Below are 16967 nucleotides of genomic sequence, written 5' to 3'. Positions count from 1 at the left end.
CCAGCCTATCACTGTCAATATATAGAATACTTCCATCACCCCAGAAGTTCTCTTGTTCCCTTTTTGTGGTCAAGCCCTTCTTCCTCTCCCAGCCCCTAGCAAACACTGATCTGTTTTTCTCCGTAGATTTTGTCATTTTCTGAGTGCCATGTAAAATGGAATGCCTTTTGTGTCTGGCTTCTTTTGCTTAGCGTGATATTTTTGTGATCAATTCATTTTATTGCACATATCAGTTTATTCCTTTTTATTTATGAATAATATTAAATTGAATGTGCATACCACAGTTTGCTTATCCATTCAATAGTTGATGGACATTCAAGTTATTTCCAATTTTTGGAGATTGTGAATGAATCTGATATAAACGGTCTCACACAGATATTTGTGTCAACATGTTTTTTTTTCTATTGTGTAGATACCTAACAGAGGAATTGTTTCATTGTTGGAACGTGCATGTTTAATTTTTAAGAAACTGCCAAACTGTCTTCCATACTGGCTGCACCACTTTGCATTCCCACCAACAATGAATGAGAGATGCTGTTGGTCTATATCTTTACCAGAACTAGGTAGCATCATTTTTTTTTTAAACTTTAGCCATTTATTATGGTTTGAATTTTCAGTTCCCTGATTGCTAATATGTTGAACATCTTTTCATGTATTTATTTACCATGCATTCACAGCTCTTCTTTGGTATAGTTTCTGTTCACATACTTCGAATGTTTAAAAATTGGATTGTTTTAGTCTTACTGAGTTTTGAGAGTTCTTTATGTCTTCTAGCTACAAGTACTTTTTCAGCAATGTGTTTTGCAAATATTTTCTACTATTTTATGACTTGTCTTTTTATTTTCTTTGTAGTGTCTTTCAAAGAACAAAGGTTTTAAGTGTTACAAAGTTCAATTTATCAATTTTTTTTCTCTTATAGTTCATAGTTTTGTGTTTTAGCTAAGAAATCTTTGCCTAACCCAGGGTCACAAAGATTTTTTTTCTTAGAAGTTTTATGGTTTTAAGTTTTAGATTTAGGTCAATGATCCATTTACATTTACATGTGTGATCTAGTCTCGAAATGTGGTATAGATCGAGATTCTTACTACTTTACCTTTATTTAAAAAAATTAATTGGCCACACACATTTGGGTCTATTTTGGGAATTCTGTTCTATTTCATAAATCCAAATGTCCATACCATCACCAAGACCGTACTGCAGGGGTTGACAAACTATGCCCTAGGCCAAATCTATGCTTCCACCTGTTTTTGTAAATAAAGTTTTTTAGAACACAGTCATACCCATTTATTTATGTATCTTTTATGGTTGCTTCTGTGTTCTAGTTTTGTTTATCATCCGTGTAATGGCAGTGAGTTTATATAATTTTCCTGGATCTGTTTCCCCAACTGTAAACTACAAAAATTCTTTACCTACACTTTGCCCTGCCCACCTAACAGGATTTTTGTGATGATGTATATAAAATGTATCTATATGATATATATGAAATGATAATATATATGAAACATAAAGGGCTATAACTGTGAATGGCTGTAAAATCTAGGGAATTTCTGTCCTGATGATAACAGGTTATAAGGTTGATGGGGAGACATCCTCAGCTCTGAGAAAGGCAGCGCCCTGAGGGCTGATGGTCTGAGAGGAGCCTGGTGGCTTTCAACATCCTCTTTCCAGAATCACAGTCTTACATTTTCCCACCCCTTGCTTAACACCCTTTGTGGCTTCCCTTTCTTCTCAGGATAACCCTCACCTCTCTTTCTACTTTCACCTCACCTCTCTTCAGTCCCCTTCTCACCCTTTGTGCTTCAACCGTGTAGGCTTCTTTTCCCAAATGTGCTAAATGCTCTCTCTCATCTCTTAGGCTTGGCATATGCTGTTGCTTCTGCCTGAAATATGCTCCCCTACCCCTGAATATCACTAAATCCCACTCACCTTTCAGATCTCAGCTCCACCAGAAAATCCTCCCTGTTCCCCCACATCTAAGTCAGTCACTCTTTTATGAATTCCTGTACAACCTGTACAGACACATTCTGTTTAATACCATCCTTGTGCAGTACTGTTAATTACTGTTTGTTTCTGAAATATATTCTAAAGTCATATATAAGTTATAAATATTTCAATATGAAAAATCCATTACACTAGTCTGTGTGTGTGTGTGTCTCTTCTTTATCATGTCCTGCATGCTGATGTCTTCCAGTGAGAGCTGGGGGCTTGGCTGACTATCCTGAGCATCTTAATCAGTAAATGTCATTGTACATCTTGGGAATGTTCTCCTCCAGTGAGCACCTACAGTATGACCCTGAAGTGAGTGTGTTTGGCAATATGTGTGGTTTCCTCTGTCAGAGACTTTCTTTCTGCCATGTATACTTTGTGTCCTGGAGAATAGTTCTGACTCCAGTAACTGGGGACAGGTATGCAGGTACTGGACCTGCCCCAGGGAGCCCAAGCAACAGTATCACACTGGAGGCTAGCACACGCTTTTGACAATAGCTGGAATTCATGGTAGGGCAAATGAAGGGCAGAGAACAGCAGGTGTTGTAGGAAGGTTGGCTTCTGACATGAAGACATCGCTGTAAAAGCCTGGGAGGATTGTCTGACAGTAGCTTGAGACCAGCCACTGGAAGAAATTATGGATGGATGGCAAGTCAAAATGTAGGAAATTTGAAGACCGCTTGCAATGTACAATGACAGGCCACAAATCCAAATGAACTATGTTGAACATATATAAATATCAATATGCTGTTGATGTAGTTACCACTCTCATTCAAGGAATATGTTCCCCTCGTGCTCAATGGATACAAGGGTGTGTTTCTAATGGCACCAATGGCACTGCAAATAATCAATTCTTTGTTTGCTTTTCTCTTCTTCTCCCCACTGGATTATAAACTCTGCGAGGGCAGATCTCCTGCCTATCCTATTCACCACTCCAGTGAATCCTGTAGTCTACCATTCATTTCCCCCTTCAGGAATTAAGTATTCATTCCCTGGCTGTGGGATATGTTGCCTGTTGATGGCTCACAGCTGAGTTCTTCCCTAGGCATTACCCTCCTATAGGAAATTGCCTTGTCCAAGATTATGCCCCCTCCCTGTGACTAGCTGACTTCAATGAATTGTAGATTGAAGTGTGTCTGGGGTATACAATGGCTTGGCCCCCTTGTCTCATTTTGGGACAACTCTGAAGGTCCCACCAGTCTCAGAGCTCTCATATGATTGGCTGAGATCATTCTGCAACTGCATCACAGTTCAAATTCTGTCTAACCTAGCTTCTCCCGCTCCCACATGGGAGTTGTTCCTGAGAGTGCTCCCTAATTAGCTTCCTGCATACAGTTCTGCATCTTGGAATCTGTTTCCCAGGAAATCAAAGATATCCTCCAATGCTTGACCCTTTTCCAGTCTTTCATAGTCAGTGGGACCTCCATTGTACAGACAATAAAATGGAGGTTTGGTGCATTTCTGTGACTTGCTCAAGGCCACTCAGACACTTTCTGCTGAGCTGGGAAAACACCTATTTCAAAAGGTTAATGTTTTAAATGTGAATGAAAAGGTAACTTTGAAGAGAAGGTTCTCATTAAATGTTGATGTTCTTTTTCTTAAATTTAGAACTATCCCTGCAGAATTGGAGGAGAAAGTAAGGAAGTTTAAGAGAAGTCTGCAAGGTTTGCACTTTCCTGTGATAAACAGAGATGGGGCCAGTGCTACACCTTTGCCCTGGCTCTAAGATTAAGCCTCCTCATCCCTGCCCATGTGGTCTAGCTCCCTGATAATAGCCTAACTTCACAGAAATAACCCTTCTTTGCAATCATACTTGATGTAAGGAGACATTAGCCTATAAATTAACTACTCCCTAAAGACTCCTATTTCCATGTACTAGAATACTTTTTTTGTTAGGAAACATTTTGACCACACGCTAAGCTGGTTATCAGTGTAATTGTGCTGTGATCACATCTGAGGAAACTATCCAGCAAATCAACTCTGACTGTCCGCCTACTCACAGGGAAGAGATGGAAATCTGTCAAGTCAGAACAGAAGAACAGGTGGCCTCATTCACAAAGAGGGATGCTCCTTCTACCACACAGCTCTTTCTGTAGATAAATAGAGTGGATGTATAGGTTGAGAGGCATCCCCCTAAAACATACAGAGAATATCCACAAATTGATAGCAAATGGCTAGTCATTTTCCTCAGAGATTTTTGGTGTAGGTGGTTTATGAACTATTTCTTTTTTGCCATTCAGGATACAAAGGTGAAAAAGATACGAGGCTGATAAGGAATGAAAGGCAAAGCCTTATTATTCACTCAGTCTTAAACTTTTAAATTCAAGAGCTCTGAGGTTGGATACCAGTGTGCTGTGTGATCCTTGAAAATCTTTTAAGTAACTCAGGTCAGTTTAGGTTATGCTGTGGTAACAAACAAGCCCCTCAAATCTCCATGGGTTTACAGTCACTCATGAAAAGTCGTCTGCTAATCAAGGGCCTCTTTATGTCATTTCCTTTCTAAGTTATGACTTAGGGGTCCAGGTGGTTCCATCTTGGTGCTCCATCTTGTCAACAAGTGGCTACTCCAATCTTTGTACCAGGGGATGAGGGAGCAGGGAGGACCTACACCCATTCTTTTTAGCTTTGACCCTGAAGGGACACATGTTTCTTTTTCTACAACACATTGGCCAGAACTAATCACATGGCTTTATCTACTTCAAGGAAGTTGGGAGATGTTGGGGAACACAGAGATATGGGGGAACAATAAACATCTCTGCCCTAATAAGTAACGCATGCATTAGGGATACAGTACATGCCTTTTAGGTTTAGTCATTGGGCTGAGCTCTGGGGCACGTAATGGTAAGTAAGATACACACCTTCCCTGCCTGCACAGAGCTTGTTTTGTGGGGTTACAAGCACAAACATTCAATGGCAGTAAAGCAGTAAAGGCCTGTGAGTGCTGCACAGAGGAATTCGAGGGTGCAATGGCAGTTCATGGATCCAAGTTCAGATCTGGGTTAAGGACAGTTTCTTCTGGAGATAGTATCATCTTAGCTGAAATCTGAAGGATGATGAAATATTAACCAAGAAGGGGAATGTTCAGAGCAGAGAGACTGCCATTAGAAGGCCTGAGAAATGAAAGAGTATCTCCTCCTTTTCCACATGGGGGCTGGGAAATTTCCTTGACATAATATATAGTTAGAGTATTTCACGAACTAAGTGCTCCATGCTTGGAGGGGTTACTGTTCAATGCTCAATGCAGAACTTTGAATGCAATGCCTGCTCTTAGAATCAACTTTTGGACACAGAAGAATGACAATCAAGAGTTGAACCCAGGCAATTAGACTTGTGAGTCCAACTTTTTAACCAGAAAGCAACACTGATTGTTTAGAAAACAAGTTAGAATGCAAATATAAAACACAGTATTGTAGGGATAGCCATTAACTTGATTCATTGTGTACTTTCTTAGAAGAGTAAATGGTATACAACTTCTGATATTTCATTTTTAGTAGCAGATTATGTTATGATTAGTTATTAATTAGGTTGAAAGCAATGTGCACTTTAAAACTGGGCACTGCAGTTATTCTACAAGACTGGGCTGGACAACTGGTTTGTTGTCCATAGCCATGCCAGGGAGACGGGATTATTTTCTTTAGATTTAGTATAGCATGTCTCCCTAGGTCCAGAAATCATCCCTGTTTCTATAAGATCCAGCCATGCATTTGCCAATCCATAGGTGAGACAAGCCTCCCCTCCCTAACCTCTGCTCACTTGAGACTTCTAGATAAGTAGAGCCATGGGATGAAGGAGACAGGAAGTAGGAAGGAGCAGGCAGAGAAAAATGTCTGTTGTGCCAAGGAGAAATTGGTTCCATTTGCAAAACCCTGGCCTGTCAATTTTCCACTCATCCCAACTAATTTTGCCTCCATTGTTATGTGGGGACTGAAATATTCATTTCATGAAGAAATTGTCAAACTTCAGTGCTTTGAAATAATTGATGCATTTCATCAACTCACAAAGTTAAGAGAATGACTCGACAGAGGTCTGCCATCAGACAGTCTCAGCAGAGAATTCTTTCATAACTGTCACGCGAGGATCCTCCTTGGAGATGCTGGTAAAAGGCCCAGTAATCGAGAGACATTGGAGAAAGCACACTTGCAGAATCAGACAGGAAACAAAAGGCTTTTGTGGCCAGGAAATGCACTCACTGGGGACTTGTTGGTCCCAGGCTCTGCTTCTGATTGGAAATGCAATCGCTTGGTTGTGTGTGCTGAGTCCAGTAAGGGGCCATTGGTGGCGATGCTCCACTGACTAGAAATCTCTTCTGCAATCAAATTAAACACAACCACAGCCTCCTTGCGATTCTTGCCGGTTATCACAGAGACATTTTATTGCAGAAATACTTTTTAAACATTAATTATGCTGCATATAATGTGACCCAGATAAAATATGGGCATATTACGGCTTCTCTGTGGCTTTGGGGTATGCTGTTTAATCCCTGGCAAGGGCTTATAGGAAGAAGGTGGGTCAGACCTTTTGTTTTGGATTTCCATTCCTTGGGCATTCTGAGCCTGCACTCCAAAGGTGGCTGCAAGGTTTGGATTTTGATGACTCATCCTGAATTAGCCTTGTTCTTCCCCCACACTCCCATGTCTCGCAGAGGAACCATAAATGCACCAGATTGCCTGACAAGGTCCTGAGATTGATTTGGGAATCCACCCTTTAATGACCTTTTGCCTATGTCAGGTGCAGCCATCCTCTGTTTAATGTTGACACTTGTGTGTTCTGATTGGTGGCTGCCTGTACTTCACTAGTTGTTAAATATTGTTCATATCACCCCTGGAGATAGGCATTGTTCTCATTTTTCACATACAGAAACCGAAGGTCAGAAAACATATGTGACTTGGCCAATATTCCATCTCACTGTTATAAGCAGTAGAGCTGGACTCCAGTCTATTTCTTTTTGTCTCTGTGATCTTTCCTCAATGGTTTAAAAACTTTTATCTAAAGCAGTATAAATCTTTCATTAGAGACAATCTTATATGGAAGTTCAAAGAGATAAAATGAATGCAAATGGAACTGCGCTGGATGGAGGAGGGGGCACAAACAGCCTCCTCCCATCATTTGCTCTTGTAGTTCCCCAAGCGCCTATCTGGAACCTCTCAGTGTAAAGATGACTGTCCTATACTGCACCACCTCCTTGAGGGCCTCGTGACAAACCAGTCTGTTTCCTGCTGATTCTTTATTTGTGGAGCCATCATCTGTTCTAGTACTCTCCTAAGTGCTGGGGAAACAGCTGTGGCCCAAGTTGACAGCAGTCCCTGCTCTCTGGGAGCTTGCCTTCTTTAGTGAATGGAGAAAAAAACAAAGCAGGAAACGTCCACTTTGCATTAGATGGCATAAGCTCTATGAACTAAAGCAAAACAGGACTGGGAGGTCAGAGGCCTGTGGCAGAAGCAGTGGGAGAATTTTCTATAGGGTGACCAGAAAAGACCTCATTGGAAAGATGACAATTGAGTGAAGGGGGTAGCCCATGTAGCTTTGGGGAAGGACTGTTTCTGGCTATGAGAAGAGCCAGTGGAGTTGTAGGAGCAATGGAGAGAACTTCTAGAGTGTTTGAGGAAGGGGGCCAGGGACTGAATCCTAGGAGGGTCACAGGGTCCAGTCTGAAGGAGCGTTTGGGTCATTAAGTCTTGAGTGAGAAATGAAGACATTGGAGGGTTTGGAACTAGGAGATACATTGTGACTTGCATCTTCACAGTGTCCTTCTGCTATCTGTGTGGCACACAGGCTGAAGTTGGTGTAGAAAGAGTCCTGGAAAAAATCAGGTTTGCTTTGAGAATGCTATCTTGGGGTAAATAGTCCCATATATTGAATTCCTTTTGTTTCAGTAGCCTCATCATCTTCCACATCAATTTTAAATTTAGTGTGAGGTTGAAGGGAAAAACGAAAAGTGTGTGTATGTGTGTGTGCACACTCACAAATGTGTATGAGAGTGTCTGAGTGTGTGAGCATATGTATGAGTATATGAGTGTGTAAATGTGTGTGATTGCATGTGATTGTGAATGGGTGTTTGGTGGAAGGTGAGATTTAGATTTGTTGCCCAGGACTCTCTGGACTAGATCATGTGGCAGGAACACCCTGGAAAAGTGCTCTAAATCAGTAGAGTGAGGGCCAGCAGAGGGACTGGGAGACACAGGAAATCTCAGGCAGCTCAGCCTGAGCTCCAGTCACCAATCCCTGTCCCAGCATCCTTCTCCACCTGACAGCATCCATTTTAAGGTCAGTTATCTGACTTACCAGAGTAAGGGTTTCATTCTCTCCTGGTCTCCCTTGGCACCATGTCCCAAGGTGAGCTTCCTGTTTCCCACCATCTTAAACTGCAAAGAGATGTTCCCCTTGCCTGGTGGATTTTTTGAGGGTTTTGACCACATCTGGTTCATTATGGTAACTCTACAGCCCAGCCAGTGCCTGAGATGTGGAAGGAGCTCAGTATTTACAAGGTAGATGTGTGTCTTTCTTCACTTTGTGTATGTTTCCATCAGAAACATGTTTACATAGGAACTATGCCCCCAAGCTTGACTGTACCCACCCAAAATAGATTTTTTTCCAAAGCTTTCTTAGTGATGAATCACTAACTAGTTGATCACATCAGTTTGCCTGATCAGTCTGACTTGATTGTGAATTTAGATGGTAGAAGGAGACTGCTTTGTGGTCCAGTAATTGGTCTTTTTTAATAGCAACATTGGATCTGAGCTGAGTGGCAATGAAACAGCAAAGGGTCATTTCTTAGGCCTGGTCTGAGCCTTTGATGATAGTATCAGATTGATGCTCAGGACAGACTCAACACTGTGGGAGAGCTGAATAAGTGTCCCTAAAGAGGAAGTGCAAAAATAGCACTTACTTATCATAGATTTGGGAGAGGAAACATGATAACCTGAGAGAGTCAGGGTGATAGAGCAGCCTGGTGGCAGTTGGAGCCTCGGTCTTCTGGGGCTGTAACTCTGGCAAATTCTCACTCACCCTTCCAGAGCATCTTGGGGTCTCATGGGGATCATCTGGGTTATGGATTTCTGCAGTGCCTGTGTACTGCCTTGGGAGCTGTTTGGAAGAAGGATGTTCTATGCACATGGCACAGCACAGAGGATGGTCCCCATGTGATTCACAATGAAATCTGAAACATCAGAGGAATTGGATTAATAAGATTCAAGGCTGGAGAGAAATTGGGTCACATGCCATTCCAGGAAGTGGGAAATCACAGACTGACTCAGACAGAGGAGATGAGGGGAGCCCCTGCTGTGGAAGGAAACAGGGCACATAGGGAGTCCTAGACAGTCCACATAGGGAGGTGGTTGTCATGTCTTCAGGTGAGGGGCTATCCTGGGTTGATTGAGAGCATAGTGAAGTGGGAGGGTGTGGGTTGGAGCCAGGAGACTCATGTTCAAATTCTGCCGCTGTCACCTGCTTGCTATCTGTTATGAGCTGAAAACTCATTATGTTGAAGACTCCCCAGCATTTCAGATGTGACTGTATTTTGGGAATGAGGCCTTTAAAAAGATAATTAAGGCAAAATGAAGTCGTATGTGTGGGTTCTCATCCAGTCTGATTGGTGTCCTTATAAGAAGAGGAGATGGAGACACAGACATCCTGAGATATCCGAATGGTCTCTGTAAATAACACGTGTTGTACAAATGATTGGCATGATTTACAAGCTTCCTTAGGACTACATCATTCATTCATTGTTCATTCCATAAATATTATTGAGTATCTATAATGTGCTAGGCACCATTCGTGGGGCTGGAGTTACAGCTGCAGAAAATAAAGACAAAAATACCTCTGCTCTCCTGGAACTTTGCATTGTGAGGGATAATCAGTGGGGGATGAGGAATGGGAGAGTTAGAAAGAGTACACAAGATATTAAGAAAAATATATGATATGCAAGAAAAGGCTGAGTGCAACGGAGAAAATAAAAGTGGGGAAAGGGATAGGGAGTGCTGGGATGTGAGTGAGGAGTGGTCAAGAATTTTAAAATAATGTGGTTGTAGAGGCATTCCTAGAAAGGGGAAATTTGAGCGAAGACAGGAAGTAAACAATGGAGCAAGCCATGTAAACATCTGGGAAAAGAGTGTTCTGCGAAGAGAGAACAACATGCACCAAAGCCCTGAGGACTGGATTTAGAAAGTTTCAGGTACTTGTAACCCACAGAGCTCTGAATTAGGTGGTCAGGAGCGTGTAAGGCATTTCAGCGACTGTGTGATAAACATCTCTTTTTATCACAATTGTTAACACATATAGTTAACACATTATTAAGAATGTTACTGATAGATTGTGCACCTACGATTGAGGGGTTGGTTTGAAGGGACTGTCTTCTTGTTTGTTGTGGCAAAGACTCAAAGAACAAGTAGAACCAGCTCAGAAAGTTTGCAGAGGCCAAAAACTCCTACAATTGGGATGATAAACAGCATTTCTCAGGGCTGAGAAGCAGAAAGAGCAGAGGGCCCAGATGACCCTGGGGAGCTTATAATAAATAGGGACAGGATTTGCATTTTAGAAGAAAGGGAGGGACCCATATTAGCTTTTAATTTCAGTGAGAGAATCCTATTATAACTGGATCCTCTGAAGGAAATTGCAGTCTCATATATATGAAATTATAAATCACAGACAAGTAGAAAGTAAAAGAAAATAAAAGTAACCCCCTACATGTTGGCCCAAGTAGATGTTAGATTGTGGAGAGAGTAGGCCATTGTGTTGAGTGGGAATTATGACCATGAAAGAAAGAGTAAACTGATACCATGTTGGTATATTTCTTCTAACTATTTTCTCCTATCTGTTTGATTAAAAAAAAAAAGACTTTGATCCTATATTTTATATCCTGATTTCTAATCTTAACAGTAAGATCTTTTTTTATTATGTAACTTTCCATAAATATTGCATCATTATATTTCATTGAGTGAATGTATTTTAATTTATTGAAACATTTGTGCAATATTTACATGCTATGATTATACCTCCTATTATAAATAAGACTGTATTGAACATCTTTAAGCATGTCTTTTTCTTTTTTCTTTCCTCTTCCAACATTTTTAGGATTATTTTCCTAGCATCAATTTCCAGACGCAGAATAGAATTATTTTAACAAAGGGTACAATTTCTTCAAGCCTGTCAAAATCAATGTGAATCATCTTTATTTTACTCTCTATTGGATCAGTTATTTGACTCAGTTTTGTTTCCCTTGTAAATTGGAAGAGCTTTCTTTCTGTGTCTTTATCCGAGATGATGCTACTAACCATGATGAGCAGTAAGGTTCAAAGATATGATTTACTCCAGTTTGAAAGTTCTTTATGTTTGAAATTTCCATTTCTATAAATTACAGTACTGTCTCCCTTCATGTTAATTTAGAATTTTGTCCAATTATCTTGCTTAAAGAAGGTTGCCTGAGAATAGCCATTGATGTCTAAGTGTGCAGCGTATGTTTTCCTAGCAGTGAGAATTTTCAAGCTTGGTGTATTTAAAGAAAGATTTAAAAAAGCAGTTAGCTCTGGTATCAGATATATTTAGTTTTAATTGTTTTATGTGACTTGAATTGGTATGAGTAGGTTTGTGATGTTCTTTGCAAAATTCATTCCTTTTTTTAGCGGGGCACATTTTACAAAATAATCTTGAAATGACTAGACATCCTTATCTTTTAAAATGGTTTTTAACTCCTATTAGCTATAATGGGATTTCCACAAATAAATTGCTGCATTTTGTTGAAAGATACCCAAACCCCAGCTGACCGTCCCCCAAGTGTGCGGGAATTTCAGTCCATGCTCACACACATACCATTTTTCTTTTCCTCAGTGGAGCACAATTTTAAAACTCTGTAATACAAAGAGCAGGAACATATTTACTGGACAATGATGTGATTCTGGTTTTTGAAGGCTGACCATGCGCTTCCATCAGTGCATTTGGCTGACTGAGAAAAACAATTCTTTAAAAGCTCCCAATAAATGACATAAATAATCCAGTGAGGAGCCAGGGGCCTGCTTAGACTCAGCTGAATTATATGTCCCTGTGACAATCTGTTGTTTGAGGACAATGACAAACATTTTAGACCATCTATGGAAGCCACTGGGGGAACTTTTGTTTCTCTCTAATAGTTCCTGAAGCCTTTATGGCTAATAGTGTGTATAATGAGTCCAGTTTTCCAGCCCCTGAGAGGACTGGCTGGGTTGCTTTAGTGTGGGCAGGGAAGCTCTCTGAAGGTTTGCCCAGCAGTGATGGGATCAGGTCCTTTTTAAGGGAGGCACACAACCTCTACAGCTGAGGAGGCTGGGGAGAGAGGGAGAGAAAGTGAGAGTCACAGGCCAAGATGCCAAGCTGGGGCCTGAAATCTGGAGCCCAAATTAGAGTCAAGTGTGAGGTTTCTTCAGAGCATCACAGCCATGGAATGGAGGGCAAAACCAAAGCCAGGATACTAACTTGGTTTGAAGAGGGAATGTGCTGCGGCTTGGAGGATGCTGATGGCACACTCTGACCTCTAGGAAGCTCTCCAGTCACCCTCTTTTCCTTGTACCCCTTGGGGGTCCCCATGCAGCCAGCAGGTCTGGGTTGAAATTCCAGATCTCCATTTTAATAAGCTCCGCAGGCTCAGCCAAGCTGGAATAACCATTGCTCTGGATCAGGCCAGCAGGAGTGGGAAGCTGGCATCTATTCCAGTTTCCACATGGATCTCTGAACTAGGAATTGGGAGGACAGAATCCTAGTGTCAGATCCCAGTATCTGTCTGTGGAACTTTGATATGCCACTGTTCTCTCTGAGTCTTGGTCTCTTTATTTGTGAAATGAAGGGAAGGATCAGTAGTTCTCAACCCTGGTTGCACATTGTAATCAACAAGGGAGTTCTGAGAAAATGGCAAAGCTTGGGTCCTCTTCCCACCCCTTGAAATCAAACATCTGCTGGTGGAGCCTGGGATCTACAAATTGTTTCTTTCAGTCCTGAGGCCCAGAGGAGTAAAGGCATTTAATCAAACTCTTTACAGATAGTTATTTATACAGTTGGGCTTGAACTGAGGCCTTCCCTGTCCTGGACAAGGGAATATTAATAATAATAACAATAATAATAATGCAAGACAAATCAGCGGTGCAAGCACCAGAGTCAGTTCGATGTCCTGTGGGCTTCCAGGAATGGAGAGAGGTGTAGAGGGGTGGAACACTGTCCTGTTCACTTGCTTACAGCAGGTTAGGACCTCAGCACTGGGGCTGCAGGGCAGGAAGAAACCTGGGAATGATTGGGACAGGAACTAAGGGAATTTAACCCAATTTTAGGACAGGCATTGAGTCAGTAGCAACAACTCAAAGCACAGTGCCCTAGAACATATGGAAGGTTTAGTCTTCTTTAGAGTTGGTGACCATCCTGAGTAGTGTCTAAGTGGAGGTCTCATAGCGAAGCAGCAGGTGTCTTAAAGCTGAATCAGGCTGATCCTTGTGTCATGATCTTTCTGTTTTGGCCAGTTGGTATTAAGGCCAATGTCCAGGCCAAGGAGGAGGAGGGCACAAACCAAAGAGACTGGGATTCAGATAAAGGCTTCAGACCCTAGGAAAGCTCTAGAGCAGTGCTTTTCAAAGGGTGGCCCTCAGCCCAGCAGCATCAGCATTCCCTGGCTGATAAGTACATTAGAAGTGCAAATTCTACTGAATCAGGAGCTCTAGTGTGCAGCTGGCAATCTGTGATGTAAGGAGTCCTCCCGGTGATTCTGATGCATGCTTATGGCTGAGAACCATAGGTGCAGAGTTTAAATAAGGAGGAAAGGTAAAGCTAGTGAGTCTGGGGATGGGCTTGTGGGAACATATGGTTCAGTGTTCCCGCCTTACCTGATCACTGGCTTAGAGACAAGGAGGAAAGTTGCATCCCCTTGTTGGATGTGGGCCTCCATTGCTCTGGATGAGGGTGATCAGAGCCCACAGCTGACAAGAGCTGACAGTACCAGAGACTACAAGAGGCAGGAGAGGAGATGTCCCAGGGGTGCACTTGGGGATATTCAGATGGCATCTCCTTCTTCTAAGCTAGGCTGAACTCTGTTCACCACACCATCTGCCTCCCTTACTGAATCCTGCTGGGTCCACATGGAGAGTAAAGCCAATTTTTTTCCAAAAGATTCTGTGTCCAGTGAGGCTCAGATGATAGTTCTGCCATGCAGCTAACATCTGCCTCACGGTCAATAAAGATGATGCACAGCAGACCATGGAATGTTATTCAACACACAGTTTTCAGGTGAGATCGGACCTATTCAGGGTGATTTGGCCAGAGACTCAACACACAGTTTTCAAAGGTCACTTTTATTGCGCATGTTTAAAACCAAGGAGAGACTCCTTCTCTGAGAGGATAGCAATGATACACTCATAGTGACTTGGTAGGAATAAATGAGGGACAGACATATTAGGCCTCCATTCATGTGGATTATTTTTCTGCTTAGAAAGATGTGTAACTGAACAGGCTTAAAAGGTTTAAAACAGGCTCTGAATACCACATGGAATAATCCTTGAATCCTTTTTCTAATATATTTCTGATGGCTAATTTTATGTGTCAGTTTGACTGGGCTAAGAGATGCCTGGATAGCTGGTAAAACATTATTCCTGGGTGTATTTGTGGGGTTGTTTCTAGAAGAAATTAGCATTTGAGTCAGTAAATTGAGTAAAGAAGATCACTCTCGTAAGTGCAGGTGGGTATCATCCAGTCTGCTGAAGGCTTGAATAGAACAAAAAGGTGGAGAAATGGTGAATTCACTCTCTGTGCTTGAGCTGAGACATTCATTTTCTCCTGCCCTAGGAAATCAGTGCTCCTGGTTCTTGGGCATTTGGACTCAAACTGGGACTTACACCATCACCGCCTGATTTTTCTGGTTCTCCAGCTTGCAGATGGTAGATCATGGGACTTCTCAGCTTCTATAACCAAGTGAGTCAATTTCTATAATTAATCTCTGCTATGCCTATTTATATATCTACATATATCCTATAGGTTCTGTTTCTCTGGAGAATTTTGACTAATACAATGATGGATATGTTTGAAGTAGTAACGTTTGAGAAGTGGTTGGTGGCATTGAAAACCCACATTATGAATATCTAGTCTAAACTGACCTCTTGAGAAGGAATTCCTGGGGTTCCTGTGGCGGTTGGATGTATTCAAGGGGATTGTCTCTCTGCCTCCGGTTAGAAACCTCTTCTTTGACCCCAGAAGGTGGAGATATGGTGCTTTGGCTTAAGCTAAGATATTACTAAAATTTTTGTTTTGTTCGAGTATAACAGACATTTTCTAAATCTTTGTGGTTTGATGGAACATTGCTTTCTCTAGCTTACCTTGATATGATGTACAAAGCTTGACTTTCTTGTGGTATTTTTGGTGGAAACTAGACATTTCAAGACAGTTGCCACTGGGCAACTAAGTTTCTTGCATCTGGGAAATGCAAATATAAATATGTCCACTTGCTTATAGTGAGGAAACTCTGGAACCACGGCCTTTTGAGATGGATGAAATTGTTTTAAAATTTTTTTTCTTATGAAAGTGTTCAAGCATAGACAGAAGTTGACAGAATTGTACAATTAAGTCGCATGTAATCATTACCCAGCTTCAACAGTTCTCACCAGGTGTATTTTCTCTCTCTCCCCAGCTACTTTTCTGTACCTCTTTCACCCTGACTGGTTCACTTTGAAGCAAATCTCAGCCATCATATCATTTTATCCAGATACACATCAGTATGTATTTGTAAGATAGTAACTTAAAAAAAAAACACTATCATAGTAACATTATCACATGTTAAAAAATGACAGTATTTTTTTGGCATCAAATATCCTGCCAGTGTTCAGTTCTCTGATTGGAACATTCATGGTGTTTTTTATTATTGGTTTGTTTGACTCAGGATCCAAACAAGTCCTATATATTATTCCTAGATGGTATGTTCTGAGGTGACTTTAAATCATTCCTTATACTTGCAAGTTTTGTCTTTATTTGGGCTCAGAAGTTCCATATAAATGTTAAGTGGCTGAAGCCATCATGTTGCCCCCAGCCCCAGCCCAGTGATTGGCCCAGCAAGCACATCATCTGCCAAATAACGGCAGCAGAGGGTAGAGAGGGCAAGTGGTAGAAAAGAAGATGAACACAGGTTTCCAGGACTCGAACTTGGGTCTAAGCTGTGTTTATCCTAAAATCTGGATATGCTTTTGAGCACTGGTATGCGAAGACCACCTTGCAGTCTACTTGATGAGAAGCTGAGGATCTATTTGGGAAAAGACATAGATGAAGGACAGAAGAGTTTCTCCAAAGAATGGGTCACAAGGTGGTGCTGGCTACTACCTGGTCTAATGCCAGTAGACCTTAGTAGAGGACAGTGCCTGTTACTCAGACCTTTTTCTTGCTGAAGATTAGGGGCTCATTAAAAATCTTCCTAGGACTTTGAGAATTCAGGTTGCCAGCACTGGGAAACTGAGACAAAGTAGTTAATGAATTTGATTAAAAACCATGGTCTATGAGTAGAGTATTAGATTGGAGAGAGATACTTTTCTGCTTTGGGACACAGTTTTGGCACCTCTGTCCCCTTAAAGGAAGATAAAAAGGAGCTCATCCATCCACCCACCCATCCCTCCATCCATCTCTTTCTGTTCTCTCTGTTTTTGGCTCTCCTTTTTCAGCAGACAAGTTCTTTCCATGTGTCTGGGGACAGTGGCTGTTGGTAGCCCCAGATTATTCATACCAACATAAGGGTAATTTCTCTCTTTCATCATCTGTATGTGAATTCCAGTGAGAAAACCCAACTGGCCTTTCTTGAATCACATGCTATAAGTCACTGTGTTCAGAAAAAGGGATACTCCAATAGGTAAGCTCATGTCAGGTGTCCACCTCTGTGACCAGGGGAGACGGGAAGAGAAGAGGAATATGTAGGGCAGGAAAACTAACTAACAAACCACCATAGCTATCTCACTTCACCCTGTACTCCTTCCCACCCCTCACTAATGCCAGTAGAGTTC

The 16967-nt window shown here is 41.6% G+C and overlaps 1 protein-coding gene across 1 annotated transcript in view; it reads left to right on the top strand.

Annotated features, from left to right (window-relative positions):
* The window catches only part of CDH13 (cadherin 13), a 1287194-nt gene that overhangs the window by 160302 nt on the left and 1109925 nt on the right, over positions 1-16967 (top strand). The window contains exon 3 of the mRNA XM_064488932.1: positions 14776-14901. Within this exon, the coding sequence (XP_064345002.1) occupies positions 14875-14901 (27 nt within the window). The 5' untranslated portion in view covers positions 14776-14874. The remainder of the gene's footprint in view (positions 1-14775; positions 14902-16967) is intronic.

This window comes from Camelus dromedarius, chromosome 9 (assembly GCF_036321535.1).
Source record: "Camelus dromedarius isolate mCamDro1 chromosome 9, mCamDro1.pat, whole genome shotgun sequence".
Classification (NCBI taxonomy): domain Eukaryota; kingdom Metazoa; phylum Chordata; class Mammalia; order Artiodactyla; family Camelidae; genus Camelus; species Camelus dromedarius.
Note: the sequence above shows the minus strand (reverse complement) of the source record. Positions and strands in the feature narration are given on the sequence as shown.